Source organism: Limanda limanda, chromosome 8, assembly GCF_963576545.1.
Source record: "Limanda limanda chromosome 8, fLimLim1.1, whole genome shotgun sequence".
In the NCBI taxonomy this organism is placed as follows: Eukaryota; Metazoa; Chordata; class Actinopteri; order Pleuronectiformes; family Pleuronectidae; genus Limanda; species Limanda limanda.
In genome coordinates this window covers 7,501,108-7,517,286 of record NC_083643.1, presented here as the reverse complement: position 1 = coordinate 7,517,286, position 16,179 = coordinate 7,501,108, and the positions used below count along the sequence as shown (strand labels likewise).

The 16,179-nt window shown below is 45.3% G+C and overlaps 1 protein-coding gene across 1 annotated transcript in view; it reads right to left on the bottom strand.

The window, feature by feature from the left end:
• Positions 1–208: 208 nt before the first annotated feature.
• The window catches only part of tspan9a (tetraspanin 9a), a 69,046-nt gene continuing 53,075 nt past the window's right edge, over positions 209–16,179 (bottom strand). Inside the window, exons 3-7 of the mRNA XM_061076904.1 lie at positions 14,105–14,179; positions 4,818–4,919; positions 4,393–4,524; positions 2,919–3,002; positions 209–344 (exon numbers count right to left, since the gene is read on the bottom strand). Of these exons, the coding sequence (XP_060932887.1) occupies positions 273–344; positions 2,919–3,002; positions 4,393–4,524; positions 4,818–4,919; positions 14,105–14,179 (465 nt within the window). The 3' untranslated portion in view covers positions 209–272. The remainder of the gene's footprint in view (positions 345–2,918; positions 3,003–4,392; positions 4,525–4,817; positions 4,920–14,104; positions 14,180–16,179) is intronic.

Sequence of the window (16,179 nt, the reverse complement as noted above, 5' to 3'; positions counted from 1 at the left end):
GATTCTCTCTTCCTTGCCAAAAGTGGGTGTGTCCCTTCTCTTCCAGTTGTGTTACTCTTTGGCAAAATGAATGGTGAGAGGAAAGAGGGAGCCGGGGGGGGGGGGGACGCAGCTGGAATCTGTACAGAAGGTCTGGGAAGTGGTGCGGGGGGGGATACTCTAAAGAGGTTATTAAGCGAATGAGGGAAGCAGGGGGGGGGGCGTTTAAATCAGAGTCATATCCCATCAGGCAGTGGGGCTCCTCTCCGCTGGGTTGTCGGCGCCCCCGGTGGCTAAGCGTCGTACTTCTTCCCCGTCCGGTGGATGTGGTGGAACAGCGTCATGGAGAAGGCCATGCCCAGCAGCTGTGGAGGGGAGAGAGAAGCAGAGGGGAGAGAGAGTGAATGTGTGTTGACATGTGTGGTGTGTATGATGTACGTGTCCTGTGTGTCACACATGTGTGCGTCGCGCGACTCTTTGTGATCTTTTTGAAGTCGACGCCTTGGGGGCTAGTTTGCGTTTTGATGCACAATAATTCCTGTGGCAGAGCACAAACACATTTACGCTGTGTGATATATAATTTTTTTTTTTCTCAGATGGCCTTCAAACGCGAGCTGTGGAATCTTTGTGATGGAAAAATATGTACGGAGCGCACAAGCTATTAAGTCAATGAAGCAAACGGGAGATGCCACTGAATCAAAGTCGCCTGCTATCTCTTTGAAGTTCCCATTACCCCTGATACATCAAACACAGTCACAAGGCTGATCCTTAAACCCTTATCTGGCAAAGTTTGGACGGAAGGGAAACGGCAAATCACGGCACGGGGATTAGTCCGAGAGCAAAAAGGAGACGTGGACTTCCTGGAAGCCGCGGAGGTGTCGTACGGTTTGTGGTTGGACCCTGAAAGCTGCTCTTTCTCTTCCTTTTAGTTTCAGTCTCAACACACTTCATACCAGCAAGTCAGAGAAAACACCACATTAAGCCGCCGTCAATCACAACACAAAACGGTAAACATTCTAAAGTCATAAAAAAACCTGCTTTTCAAAAACCAGCCCAATTATTCACCTGTGGCTCGTCTGAAAGTCTGAAAGTTTCCGACTGTCTCCTTCACTCTGCGTGAAGCGTGACAGCTCCTCCTGCAGGACTCCTCAGAGCTCAATCATCCGGGCCCCCCCCCCCACGCCCACACACCCAGGACCATAAAAACACTGCTGGGATTTCCGAAGTTATACATATAGGCTTTTACCGATGTCTGTCATCTAAGCTGCAGACGTAAATCATTCATAAGCCAGTTCATCCGTGCCGCTGGATATTATGCAACATTGCAGAGATGTTGGGGCATCTGCTTCTCATGTTGCTGCTCGCCGGCCTGTCCCTCACCGCCGCTGGGAGTCGGCTAACCTGACAGCTCCAGGTCTGCCCCCCCCTCACCTGGATCAGCTGAGTGTGTGTGGCTGTGTGGGTGGGTGGGTGTGTTGTGTGTGTGTACTTGTACTTAAATCTTTGTGTCGACCATTTTGAGTAAAGACTTTACTGAGTGAGGACATTTTGGCCCCTCCTCACTGTGATAAGGGTTAAGACACTTTTAGGGCTAAGGTGAAAGAAAGGGTTAAGTAAGGTTAGGCTTATAATACAGTTTATATTAGGTTAAGGGGGGAATCTAGGTTCAGATTAGATTAAGTTGAGGGTTAAGTCTAAGTTTGAGATACAATTAAGCTTTATATTAGGTTTAGATTTAGGTTAAGGTTTGGTCTTGGCTAGGGTTAGAATTAGGATTACAAATAGGTTAACAGTAGGGTTAGAGTTCTGAGCGCTGGAAGGTGAAGTGTGGTCGCATATGTTGAGATTAAATAAAGAGTCGTGGACAGTTAATGTGGGAGAGGCTAACCCAAGAATGGAGCAGAACTCTTCGGGTATGTGTTTAGAATGAACAAAAATATTTTCTCAAGGCAACGCAGAGCAAAGGAAAGACATTCCATCCATGCATCTATATGTCCATCAGGGCGGGGGTGTAATAGGCTCTAACTTCTGTTGAGGGTATTCTGGGCAAGCTGCTACTCCAGGGGTGGCACGTTCTGTACAAGCAAACGTTCCCATACATAAATTCCCAGGCTGGCTATTTCAAAATCTGGAACGCCGGGCCCTTGTTGACCGTTGCTGCCCACCCACCAAGGTCACCGCATAAAAGGAATGTCTCGAAAGGCTGAACTGGTTTCAACTCGGGGGAGAACTTAGCACGGGTCAGAATCTGAGTTCACACAAACACGATTAACAATATGTGCACATATACACGCGCAGTAGGAGCCCATGTTGCAATCCGTCGTCCATAGATTTCGTTCACAAGCTGTGACGAGAAAATAAAATCTAACCCTGCAAACACAGGCCAGAGGAAAAGATTTGTGCAAACCTAAGGAAAATAATAAAATAGAATAAAAACACTTAGAACGTGAAAGCGAGACACCGATTAACAGAGGGATACACGTAGAGTTTAGGACCAAAAGAGAACCGGTACAACCAGAGGAACATCTATCACCGGTCTCAACAGAGCCTCTAATCTGTGGCTCCATCCCAGCTTTATATTCACTATATCGGCTCTCAATCTGCTAATGGCTCCTTATACACGACTGCAGCCTGCTTGGATCAAAGCTGGGTGGCTTGGATTTTCCCAGAAAGGATCAGGATTCAGAAGACAGCAAACTTAAATATTTCAAGATGTGTAGGTTCCCTGAACGCCCGGAACCGGAGCACAGGCCTCATAAGTTTCTCAGCAGACGTCGGTGGCACAGAGGCCACTTGATGCACGTTTTGTTTTTTAATCTTTTCCTATTTTTCTGCCAGACACACAGACACAAAACAATACATAATGGAAGGGAATAGAAATGGGAGAGAGGCTCAGAGGAATGGAGAAAGAAAGATCAATTTATCACTGTGCCGCTCACCTGCAGCACCAAGATGACCATGCCTATAGTTCCCAGCAGGTGCTTGTTCTCATCCAGCCATTCCTCCACTTTCTCGAAGCAGCCCTGAAATGGAAGAAAGCAAAAAAAAAAATAGGCTTGAAATGCTGCTGGTGCTAAGAAAAGCTGCATTTTCAGCAAGGTATAAAGGAATCGTGCCACACAGCTGCTCCGAGCCTGACTGGTCACCTGGAAAAACCCAACCGTCCACTTCGCGCTCTCCCAGGACACGTGAGGTTTACGCTCGGATGAATGAACGACCAGGTGAGGTATTAAACCGAGTGAATAACCCACGAGCGATGACTTTTATATGCAGACTTATGGGCCATATGGACGTGTGTGCACTCTATCTTAAGTGTGTTCCCACCTACAGCGGGTTCGTGGGGAGGTCACCCGCTGGCAGGACGCAGGCAGGACGGACCTAATGGTGGTTTCAGCTGCCGAGTGGCGCCTCGGCTTTGGTGAGGGTGCTTGAGCGTCTTAACTCTGCTGTACAGTGTGTGGCCGTCTCCTCTGGGCAGGATTACACACACACACACACACGCACACACACACACTCACACACTCTTTTAGTGCTGCCTTTCTCCCAGTGGGCCAGCTCAATGTCTGCCTATTCTCAGTTTTGGCAATTATATTACAGCTTTTAATCCTCCACTTTGGACCTGCTAACAAAGCGCACGCCAGACCAACAGCAGATTAGACTTGTAATTGGGGGAGATTGGTGAGTATTGTACCGCAAGTTTTTTTTGATAAAGAACTGTTGTTTCATGCATAATGGAAAAATAATCCAGCGTGATCAGAATTCATTAGGACAACTTTGAAAGCTGCTCTAACCACCCACAGAGGTGAGAGCTGCATCCAGCAGATGGACCCACGATTAAAGACGTACAAGAGTTATGATTTTTGATTTCCCCTGTGTTTCCTAAACTGATATCAGTCGCGTTGGCGTAGAGAACTTAAAAAAAGTTGCAGACACTCAAACACGGCTTTAAACATGACATAAAACAAGAGGAGCATATGGATTCGGATAATGATCCTAACAGCGTCATAATGTGACCTCTGGTACATTGAGGGAGAAAACCACACATCCCACATGGGAGCGGGACGTAAAATGTCTACGAGAGCAGCCTGGTCGTTTGTGGTCGTTTGACTTTGCTGGTGGTCCTTTCATTTCACTTTGTAGAGACGTTTTTTAAGAGAGCGTGTCGTCATCGCAGTGATTTCGTGGCTGCAGTCGTCCTGCGTCTTCACCCGGGATCATTTAGCATCTCTCTGCGGGGGTCTCACAGTTTCTTTACACTCGGCGGTCGCTCTGTCTCTCTTTGTTGTACATTCTGTCTCTTTGTACTCATTTAATTAACTCTCCCAAAACAGAAACACTTCAAACAGGAGCTTTCTGTCCTGAAAGGCCCATTCACCCACTGTGGCCTTCACCTCGCAGTCCATGTGCACTCACCCTGTCCCAGAAGTTGTTGGTGGAGTTCTGTCCACAGTTCTGGTAATGCTCCTGACAGCAGCGGTCAGGAACCACCTTCTCCTGCAGGGCGTCGTGCCAGTCGGTGTACGCTATCACACCGCAGCACTTCCACTGTACGGGCGGAAAACAGACACAACTTTAGTTCGTCCTTTAATGTCACAAGGATTAAAATCAGTCATTTGCTTTATAGGGCTCCAATAATGGAAGAAAAAGGCTCTTCAACAGCCACTTTTGACTCTTAATGTTGCATTAATGCCACAGGTATGAGCCAGGAAACACATTAGCAGGAATATTTCAGTAAATCTTTGCATTTATGCATGAACCCTGGAGTTGTTACATCACACTTATGCTAATGTGCCTCATATGTGTCACATTTGGTGTAATGCACAGCGGGGGGGAGGTACCTCTGCCTGGATGATGTTCCAGGCGTTCCGCAGGCCTATGTTGTTATCGGAGTTGTAGAGAGCCAGGCCGTCCTTCAGGTCCTGCTTTGCATTCTCACTCACCTGAAGAGGAGAAAAGACAACAGCAGGTTAGAGACCGCGGGTCAGAGATGTGCTCAGGGTCTTTAGATCTGAGACGGCAGCTGAAGCTTCAGGCGCGTGTATATGATGCAGGGTTCGTACACATTTTGACCAATGGATTTCCACGACTTTTCCATGACTTTTCAATAACTTTGAACCAAATTTCCATGACCCAACATTTTGTGAAATCTCGCTGTGTACGTGAAGGTGACGAAATGTAGTATTCAAACTAACAATGACAATTCCAAGGCATACAGTATACCTTAAGTGACAGAAACCGAAGTATGCCTGCTTATATTTTGAACGTATTTCTTTAAAAGCATGTGAATTATTTAAATCTCAGCGTAAGTGAACAACATGAAAATATGAATATAACAAATTTCCATGACTTTTCCAAAACTTTTGGGGTTTTATTGTTTTCCATGACTGTTCCAGGCCTGGAAATAAACATTAAACAATTCAATGACCTTTCCAGGTTTTCCAGATGTGCTCAGGGTCTTTAGATCTGAGACGGCAGCTGAAGCTTACATGTGCATTAACACTACTTTGATTTTCCCAGAGCGCCGATGTCTTTTCACACAGATCTGTATATGATGCAGGGTTCATACACATTTTGACCAATGGATTTCCATGACTTTTCCGTGACTTTTCAATAACTTTGAACCAAATTTCCATGACCCAACATTTTGTGAAATCTCGCTGTGTACGTGAAGGTGACGAAATGTAGTATTCAAACTAACAATGAGAATTCCAAGGCATACAGTTTACCTTAAATGACAGAAACCGAAGTATGCCTGCTTATATTTTGAACGCATTTCTTTAAAAGCATGTGAATTATTTAAAACTCAGCATAAGTGAACGACATGAAAATATGAATATAACAAATTTCCATGACATTTCCAAAACTTTTGGGGTTTTATTGTTTTCCATGACTGTTCCAGGCCTGGAAATAAACATTAAACAATTCAATGACCTTTCCAGGTTTTCCAGATGTGCTCAGGGTCTTTAGATCTGAGACGGCAGCTGAAGCTTACTTGTGCATTAACACTACTTTGATTTTCCCAGAGCGCCGATGTCTTTTCACACAGATCTGTATATGATGATGACTGTGTTGATGGCACGGAGGAGGAAAGTGCTGCTCAGTATTCTTAGAGGGTTGTACGTTTGATTGATTCCTGTTTCTGAGCACCGCCTCATCCAGATGGAAAGATAAGAGAGCCCCTCAGCTCGGAGGTGGACGACCAGCGGCTACGCCAACGCCGCCAGGACGCCGGCAGCTACACAAGGTTACGAGGTAAAAATAAATGACCTCTGCTACACTGACTCGGGACTATTGTGTGATGAATGCAGATCTGACACGTGTCGTGTGTCATGTCGCTTTGCAACACACACACACACACTCACACACACACACAGAGCTACAACATGCCCTTCAGCAGCAGAGCTAACAAATCACTTTCCTCCTGACTGAACCCCAACAATGTGCTCAGCGCTGTTCTCCCGTCTGATGGAGATTAATATCTCTTTGGATGCGTTGAGATTCAAAATCAGGAGCTTCAGTTCTCCTGCCGTCGCCGGGGGGGATTTGCAAACTGCCAGCGTGGATGAGGGACGCGTTAGATGCCGGGCTAATTATTGCTGTAAAAAAAAATGACACGTACCGACAGAACCGTGGCTGTGCAGCATCACAGCCGATATCACACACAACAAATAGAGCACAAACGTTTTTATAGTTTGAGCTTAAGGGCTCAGACTCTGCCCTGGAATAAGAAAAAATAAAAATAAAAGAATCTGCACGTACACAGAAGATAAGAGAAGCAGCATCGTGTCTGTCACTGTCTGACACAACAAGGTGCTTCAGCTACTCTGCTTCCTTTTCTCAGGGGGGACGAGAGCACAGAAAGGTTTTCTAGAAGCTGCTCAGTGAATCCCTCAGTTATAAAACAACAGAGAACTCCCGGTCAATAACACTCGGCTGAGCAAATTGAACATTTACTCATTAGAGTCTTCCAGGTTTACTTGAGTAATTACTTATGTTCGCTGCACTGTATATGAGAGACAGAACTTCCTTTGACTGTACAGAAAATTTAATTAAGCTTTAAATTGAATGCTTGAGCAATTTATCGGTGTGGGGAGGGGATTTGGGAAAAAAGCGTTTCCCGCACTGCAAGGCACAGGAAAACTATTTGCAGAATCACACATATAAAAGTCAAACTGATCTTTTTCTTTTACTGAGTAATTAATGTTTCCTTGGAAATAAAGTGCTTTATTAATCATGCAGCGCCCATTTGAAACGTCCTCTAGAACCTTTGAAAATAAGATTAGTGTAGTTTCTTCTTCTCCTCTCCCGCTATGTTGCTTTGCTGATGCAGAGGAGCGTGTCTGTGCGCCGCTGCACCGCGGGCTCCGGGCGCCGCCGTATCTGTCCTTGTGCAGGGAAACGAGATGAAGAGCGGCAGCATCATCAATCTCTGCCTCGTACTTTGTTTTTTTATCCTCAATCTCCTCTCTCTCTCCATCTTTATGTGGAGCTGCTCGCTCATTACTGACTCCTCGCGCTGGAGGAGTCAGTAATGACTCCGGCACAGTCGCTAGAGAGCAGCCGCCCCCCCACCACCACCAACACCACCACCACTACGATAAAAATCATCCTCTGACTCACCAATAAGTCTCCGCCCGTCGACCATATCATGTGTGGAAGGAAGTCTTTGTAACGGCCTGAAATGAAACTTAATGATCCAGATTTACTGCTAACGAGAGGCAGACAAATGACTTGAGAACAAACAGGGATTTGATCTCGCAGCACTCTGACCCATTTTCTGTGCCTGCGAAGACGGAGCAGATACAAACACATCCTTTGTTGCATTAGCCTATTTCCCACTGACATGGAAAACGAGCGTCTTGACAGAAATTCGCGATTCTGCTCCTGGAAATTGTTTACTGACACCACGCTTTAATAACAGCTAGTTCAATTGTTATATGAGACGATTGAAATGATCTGCTGGCTTACCTGCCCGTCACTAATCCACCTGCCTGCCTGCAAACTGCCCGTGAAAAACACGGCTGAAGCAGAGACGACCGTCAGAAGTTAGCGAGCCAGTCACAGAAAGTCGGCTTCTAACAATCATCACGCCCCACTAGGTGCATGTGCAACTACTGTATTTCCTCAAATACAAATCCGGCTATGTACTTAACCAAATGCCAGGAAAATAAATAAATGGATTCAGTCAACGGAAAGTACTTCTTCTACTTTGATACGGATACAGGAATGGTTTCAAATATTTGTGTTTGTGACATTATTCTACAGATATAGACATTGAAACTGTGGTGAAAGATAATTTTCCCTGGCTATTCGCTGGGAACTGTATTCCTACAAATGTGTAACTGATAGCATGGGCGCCGAAATGAAAAGCAGGAAGTTCAGCTGCACACACTCCACGTGCCTTCATGTGTTTTGGGGGCGTGGCTTCGACCGAGGGGCCAATGGGAAGTTTTGGGATCAATCGTTTCTAAGATTACCAACCCGAGCCTTAAGTTGTCTTCTGTCGCCACTGGGCCTCAAATGCAATTCTTCACGTTGACAAAAGCCCGGAGGCACAGCTCATGCCTGCCAATACATAAATAAGCCGGCACTTTCCACTGGGCCGACGAAGTCTGCACTCAGCAATCCGGGACAGCACATTCATCACAGAAACATCTAAAAAAGGGTTGAGCGCTGCCAGCTGGAAGAACGCGAGTCGCCACAGTCCCCGAGAAAATAAAGAAAACGGAGAAGCGCAGATAGCGTGGTGACAGGGAGGAGGGACGACTCGGCTTTCTCTTCAAACTCCAAAGCGTTTGTATTCTCAGTGAGCACGACAGCAGGAAACAGAGGGTGCACGGCGGATTGTCTGATTAACACCTGTCACGCTCGAGACACCGTAATTCAACACATCCAGTCAGCGCTGAAATTACCAAATGATAAGGTATCACTGCTATTTTCTCTCGTTTTATTCTCGTACGAGACTATTTTTCAACTTTACAGAAGTTTCTTTCCGAGCTTGTTTCTGTGCCGGCAGAGGAAATAAACTGGGGAATAAAGCTGTACTCTGTGTGCTGGGATCAGAGTGACGTGATCATAATAACAGTAATTCTAGTGCAAGCACTCCCGACGTACGCTGTCAGAATCGGGCCCCAGATCTGGAGATCCGGCTACACTGGGACCTGTCACCGTGCAGACAGGAAACCACTCTGCTTACTGGTCCCACGGGCACATAACCACAGCTGAGCTTCACTTTGCAAAGAAATCTGAAAGATCTTATTTTTGAGTCTGTGTTTTCTTGTGCAATATGTAGCACAAACCCAGATTTTCTTCTTCAGGCAGCAAAGGTCACATCTGTGCCACATAAATGACAAATTCTCCCACAGGAGCTCGTGCACAGACCTAAATTTTTACCGAGGTAGTTTTGGGACGACCGGTGTCTCAGGCGTCTGATTGATGAAGAGAGATGCTAACTTACCACGAGAAAGCATTGCCTACCTCAGTATGTGGCCTGACGGGCGTATGGATGAGCAATTAGTGGATTGTGTGTTGAGTTTTATTCACTTTTAACCCAACTGCTATTTATCACTTTGAGCAATTACATTCTTCAAACAATGTCGGTGTTTAATTCCAAACGAATCCCAGTCTCTGAAGTCCAATTTCATTAAGAGAAAAAAAACAAGGATTATGCAGGTGGTTCGGCAAAAGCAAGTAAACACAACCGATCTGTTATATAAAACAAATAATAAATACACAGTGTTAAAGATAACTGAAAACTGTTATTAAGCTTTCTGACACATCTGTGCACATCAAGTGAAGACGTTAACGTTTCGCTAACTTTTAAGAAAACGTCTCAACTTCCATCTGCTGTTAGTTTTATTCAATATTTGGATCTTTGTAAAGTGAAGTCTTGAGCACCACCTGGAGGCCGGCTGTAGCACAAGTCATGAATCCCACCTCCTCCATGTAAGTGGATGGGACGTGGACCAAATTCACATAATACACGTCAAATAAAATGTTCTCAAAGATGTTTTTTTGTCATTTCAGGTAAATCTTACCACACTGATGAATATTCAAGTGTTCATTTTGTTTTTTATTAGTTATTTGATGCTATAAAAAAATGGGGTGATTGGCCATCTTCGTATACAGTCTGTGTTTGGGGTCGATGGAGATAAGCTGTGAACACTGACATGTCAATAATCACCTCTTAAAAGGGGACATTTCACTTTTGGTGATTTATTCTCTTTTATATGCTCTTTAAGATGTTCAATGTTCAATGTCCCAGTTTGCTACAGTTCCACAGCTTGTGCTAAAACATGCAAATGCTCACTGTACGACAAAAGCCTGTCCGATCTGAAGATTCTGTTCCCAGGGGATTTCATTTTGACTTTCCCAACACTCCGTCCACAGGGACCAGGTCGGATCCAGTTCCAGAGAAAGACTACAGGCTACAGGCACAACAACAGCAGCAACTTCAGGGAGGGAAATGATTCTACTGCTGTTGAAGTGGCATCAATCCAGTGTGTATCATTTGCATATTTTGGAACTCAAACAGCAGCACAATTATGATTTTTCCACCGAGCCTCTGAGCGGATGTGGAAGACTGGAAACACGACTTGGAGTTGTGCGTTTTATTTCCTGCCGAGGGACATAACAAAAAAAGAAAAACGTCCTATGATGTTTTAAACAGTTGTACTATCCAGACTGAAATATGATGTAATACACTGTTTCTTTTGAATGAAATAAAGCAAGTTGTCTTTTCAGTGTTGTCAGATCACAGAGGCTTATCTCCTCTCAGCCGGGAGAGTGTTCCCTCATCACTAAACAGTCCGGCTGCACAGTCTTCAAAGAAAAGATCTCAGGACAACGCTGAATCTTCCATTATTTAACATTGCATGTTACATTCACTCCATTACGCCTCTTTCAGAAGTGCTTTGTTGCCTCATCTTCTCCGACATGAGAATCATTTGGTCTCACGCTGTCAGGCCTTTAATCATCTAATCATCTAATCCTTTGTGTCTCATGGCCCGGAGGACGGAAGCTGACACTGTTCTGCTGTCGCCCTCGTTTCACAGCTCTGGACATCTCTGTTTGCTAGCTGCCCTGAAAGAGCAATAAATGATGTGGAGAGGAACAGCACCAGAGCCAGAGGTCCCCAAAAGCACATCATTAAACAAGATACTTAATTCCCAGCGTTGCTCCGCACCAGCCGGCGCCGGGCAGCCCGAGGCCCCGGGCACTTCAGCAGAGCGATGGAGAGACCCCCCACCGCTGCGCTGTAATTGGTCTTGGTAGATAAAGCATGACTGGGGATTAAACCTACAGCAAGTACACATACAACACAACATAAATATGATTTCGCCTTACAGTCACTTTGCTAGTGTGTTACGTGACTGCAGCTGTTTGCAGACAGTCTGAAAACTGCAGGAACATTTCTGGAACATTCAGGCAAGTAGATCAGCCACGTCTCCATTCTTTGTTACATTAACACTCATAACATAACAGTATATTGCATATTGCACATCCACATTTCTCTCCTGCATCTTACTTTTTATTAAACTTCTTATATCTTGTATATATCTGTTTTGCATTTTACTCTTTATTTAACTTTTTATATCTTGTATATATTTTTTTGTTGTTTTATATACATTTATTTCTTTCTTATGTGAAGAACTTATTGTGTTTTTATGCTTTATGTTAAATGTATGCACCTATTTACCAGAGAAAATTCCAGATAGGTGTTAACCTACTTGGCAATAAATCCTTTCTGATTCTGATGACATCTTCTTCTTCTAGTATTTGACATCTCTCTGTCTGTCTCATGTAAGACACTGTGTTGCCGTCATTCGCTTGGAGTGACTTTTTCGTATTTTTTAAAGCGGGCAGGAAAAGTTACAGAACCTGTCTGGAGCATGTGACTGTGACTCATGTGTGAAAGCAGCTGAAGTGTCATCACTTCTTCACGACCTTTCCCCTGCTGACACCTGACAGGGACACTTACCACATTCGCCACCTTCTGCTGCGCTCGTTACACTATTTTTATGTCCTCGTCCCTTTTTTAACACCTTCCCTCACTAACACGTTTTTTCCCCGACCACTTCATCTCACCTGCCTTTCTCTCTCACCTGTATCCACCGGCTTTCCCCCCTATACCCCCACTCCCCGTGCATATTGCTCTGTCCCCTCCGGGCTCTGCTTCCACATTCCGGGGCTAATAAACTTTTCAGTTGCGCTCGGCTCGGCGTGCCGGGGTCCAAGGCGGCACAATGAGGTCACGCAGTTAAAGACGAATGGCTGTAATCTGGTTTGTGGGGCGGCCATCTGCTGCAGTCAGCTGGTTGTTAAATGCGGGGGCTGGCTTTTGTTCTACCACCGCCTCTACCTGGTGTTTAATCAGTGCGCGTAACACCACCGGGCTGCGGAGGAAAGGGATACCCACGCATCAGTAGGATATGAAAGCTGTAGAAAAATTGGTTCCTGCAATATATTATATGCCTATATAAAATAATATAATATAACTCCTTCCCGACGTCTCATTCCAGTTGGCAAAGGCGTCACTCATGACTTAAAGATGATCTATTTGAGAGACTAAAGTATCTGTTTTGCAGGCGTCTGTTGATACACATTTTAAAAGCCGCCAACTGCTGTACGTCTTCCAGACTTGTTAATAAATGCCTTGTGATTAGGAGATCAAATAGGGGAAGGGAATTAGCGATTCCTCTGATCACAGGCTGTAACAGAGGACGAGCCGAGCCTCACACAGCATACCAGATCTCACTGGAGAGCAAAAGAGGAGAGAGGGAGGAAAGGAAAAGAGAGAGCAAGATCCGAAAGGCCTCATGCGATGGACACTGGCTGTCCTTCATCTAATCCTAATGATTTAAAACATATAATGCTGTCTGTGTAACAATCTCCTCAATTCATGCCTCAGTCTAAATATACCACCTCTAATTACTTGTAATTTGCTGCGATAGCCTTTTACTTCCAATGACATTTGAGAGCCAATAAAGGGGAAAGTATTCGGCGGTGATTTGCATTATCGTGGCTCCGTATCCCATTAGGTCTGAGCCAGGATAAACACAGTGATTTAGTGAGATGAGGCCAACACGACAGACTGTGGCCTTTCACCGGAACTGGGAAGAAAAAAGTCAGGCTGCCCACCAAACTCATTTAAAGTTATTTGAAATCCTCATAGTCCGAAAATCGAAATCCTTTCCATTTTCACAGGTGATGGGAAAGTGTTGCTGGAAAGTCAAGATGCTCTCCCTTTAAATTCCACTGGAGGAAGCTGCATTAGATTTATTTTTTTTATTTTCTTCAAAGTTAAGCCGGTTATATTTGGGCGATAAGGCAACAGACATATTTACTCCTGGCTGGTGGTGCCTGCGAGACCTGATCCAAATCTGCGAGTGGATCGGCTGCTAAATGAATTCCTTTATCTGACTAAGTTACTGAGCAACAACCTCAGAACCACGAGGGAGAATTAGCCGCCGTCCCACAGGCCGGGGCGACATGGCGACTCTGAATGTATAAATAGACGGATCTATCAGCGCCGTGTCCTTGAAAACAGACAGAAGACTTCATTACTTGTCCCAGCCAAGACATTTGTCATCTTCAGGATGAAACATTTGCGATGGGACTTGATTGAGTGCGGAGAAGAACTTGCCAGTCAGTAATCCCCAGATCTCCATATATCGTCATCTGTTGCAGCCGCAGACGAGCACCTGACTCGATTGGCTCAGGGGTCATGGGAAGTGAGCTTGGGACCAATTACAGGAAGCCAACTGGTGGAGATTGGGCTGCTTTTGGGGGCCTAACCTTTGACTCCAGGGTGAAGGGTAGAATTCAAAATCAACCTCTCACCGGAGAGGTAGCTAAATATAAAAAAGACTCCACTCTGACCCCCCCCTGGTAACATATGTTTATCGAGCTAACACCTTTTTATTGCTTTGTGCAGTTGTGCGAGCGCGTGTGTGACAAGCTTTAACTTTCCGAGGCTGAGAGCAATTATTGCCTCTGGGTCTTGACGCTGTGTGTGCACACACTCCGGGCGAGCTGCGCCGACATAAGTTAACGGGAACGACACGAGTCGAGGGCTTCGGCAATCAGACCTGACGTGAAAGGAAAAAAAGGAAAATGAACTTACCTTATCTGAGTACACAAAGAACAGGATGAGCAATATCAGCTCTGCCAGGAGAATTATCAGCAGGACAATGAAGAACTGTCAGAGAGAGAGAGGGAGAGAGAGAGGGAGGCTTGTTTTAACAGTGGAGCTAATCCAGCATGTCAGGCCGATTAGAACATGTTGAATATAAATCTGAGCGACTGGGTCTCTGTTGTAGTGGTTTGAGGCCCTGGGTGCTACAGGGTGTCAGCAACAATCATTACACCAGTGTAGATTACTTACATGTCACTTTCACTACAATGCATTATGGGAACGTGTGTGGTACATTCTTTCTACAGCTGCTGCAAAAATACAACATTCTGGGAAATGCACTTATGTGCCCTCTTGAGAGTTGAGAGTTTAACCTCTAAATGCTTGACAGGTACTTCCAGAGACATGCTAGCGGTTTCCCCCGGTTTCTTGTATTTATGCTAAGCTAGGCTATGCAGTTGCTGGCTCCAGCTTCATATTTGCTGTGTAGATCTTAGACTGTAAAATGTCTACACTTCTTCTATCCAGGAAGGAAGCCAAAATATACAGACGCCAACATCTAATATGGAGCCAAGATATCAAGGTCCCGTTGATACACGGGACCACACACCGATGTGATAAGAATACATTTAAAATTAAATAAACCCTCTTTGCATGCTTAAAAAACCCCAGATGTGCCCTTTGACCCTTTTTAGTTGTGGAGGGAGGGCAGGGTTTATGACCTATAGCGCACCCAGTGCCACTAGGGGGCTATTAAGGAGATTTGGCGTCAGTTTTGATGAGCTGTCATGTCGTCCATCTTTATATACGGTATAGTTCACTAACTCATTCACTAACCCCTACTTTACTATGTAAAGTTTTTGTCCAAAATGGTGAACTCACTATGTAGTGGACTATACAAGTGATTAGTAAGTGATTTCGGACACAGTGTTGGACAAGAGGCAACCTCCTTCTAGTCTTTATGCTAAGCTAAGCTAATCAGATGCGGAGTGTAGCTTCCTATTTACTGTAAAGGAAGGTCTGTACGGTAAACATCGATCTCAAATATCGATTCCACTCTCAGCAGCAGGAAAAGAAGGTGTACTTCCTAAAATGTTGAGTTATTCCCTGAAGGTTTGTACGTTTGGCAGCAGAAAACACATCAACCCCCAAAATTCAGTAATAGACACTTTAAAAGTTTTCAGGAGAGAAAGAGAGGGAGAACGAGAGAGAGAGAGAGAGAGAGAGAGAGAGAGAGAGAGAGAGAGAGAGAGAGAGAGAGAGAGAGAGAGAGAGATGAAATAGGAGGTGGATGTGACAGAGGGAGTAAAAAAAGAAATACTGGAGTGTTGGTGAACGTGTGAGAAGAGGGGGAGAGGGTTTTTAATACTCCCTCCGATTAATTTCCAACACAGCCTTGCATCTCATCAGCTATTCTCCTCTCCCTGCTCGACTCCCCCCCCCCCCCCCCCCCTTTCCGCACAATATTTACCCAGCTCCTCTGCACAGCGTGGGAGGAGGCGCGCAAACCTAGATTTTTTTAGAGGAACCCCATTCATTCGAAACTCATTTGGCGGGGAGGGGGTCTGCGTTTTCTTAGTGTGTCAGGGCCCAAATGAAATAGTGACTCCAGTTTGTTGTTGGGTGAGGAACTGGGAACTGGTTTGCCAGTTTAGTGTATCACTGGTTTGTCACATTCTCCTGATGCTGAAGAGAACGATTGCAGCGTCTGTTCTTCTCGATCGGGAGGCGCTTCACCGGCTCCACATATTCGCTTTGTGGGCGTACGTGTTCTCTTCACACCTTTAAGGATTCTTATTCAGTCGGATACTTTTGTGTTTTATCTACACACTTAAATTGTCTCCGAGAAAAAATAACGTTTGGCAGCGGAAAGAGACGGATAAACTCGCCGCTGCGGAAGTCTATAGGTGTCGAATGTTACAGATTCAGAGGGAGCTGTCCACAGAGGAACTTCAGAGATAATGTGTCAAGGTAAACGCTCAGATCTGCTCGCTCCGGGAGATCTAAACCCACTCTGATCTTTCCAGGTCCTGCATCCCCCCCCACCTCCCTTTACCCAACACACG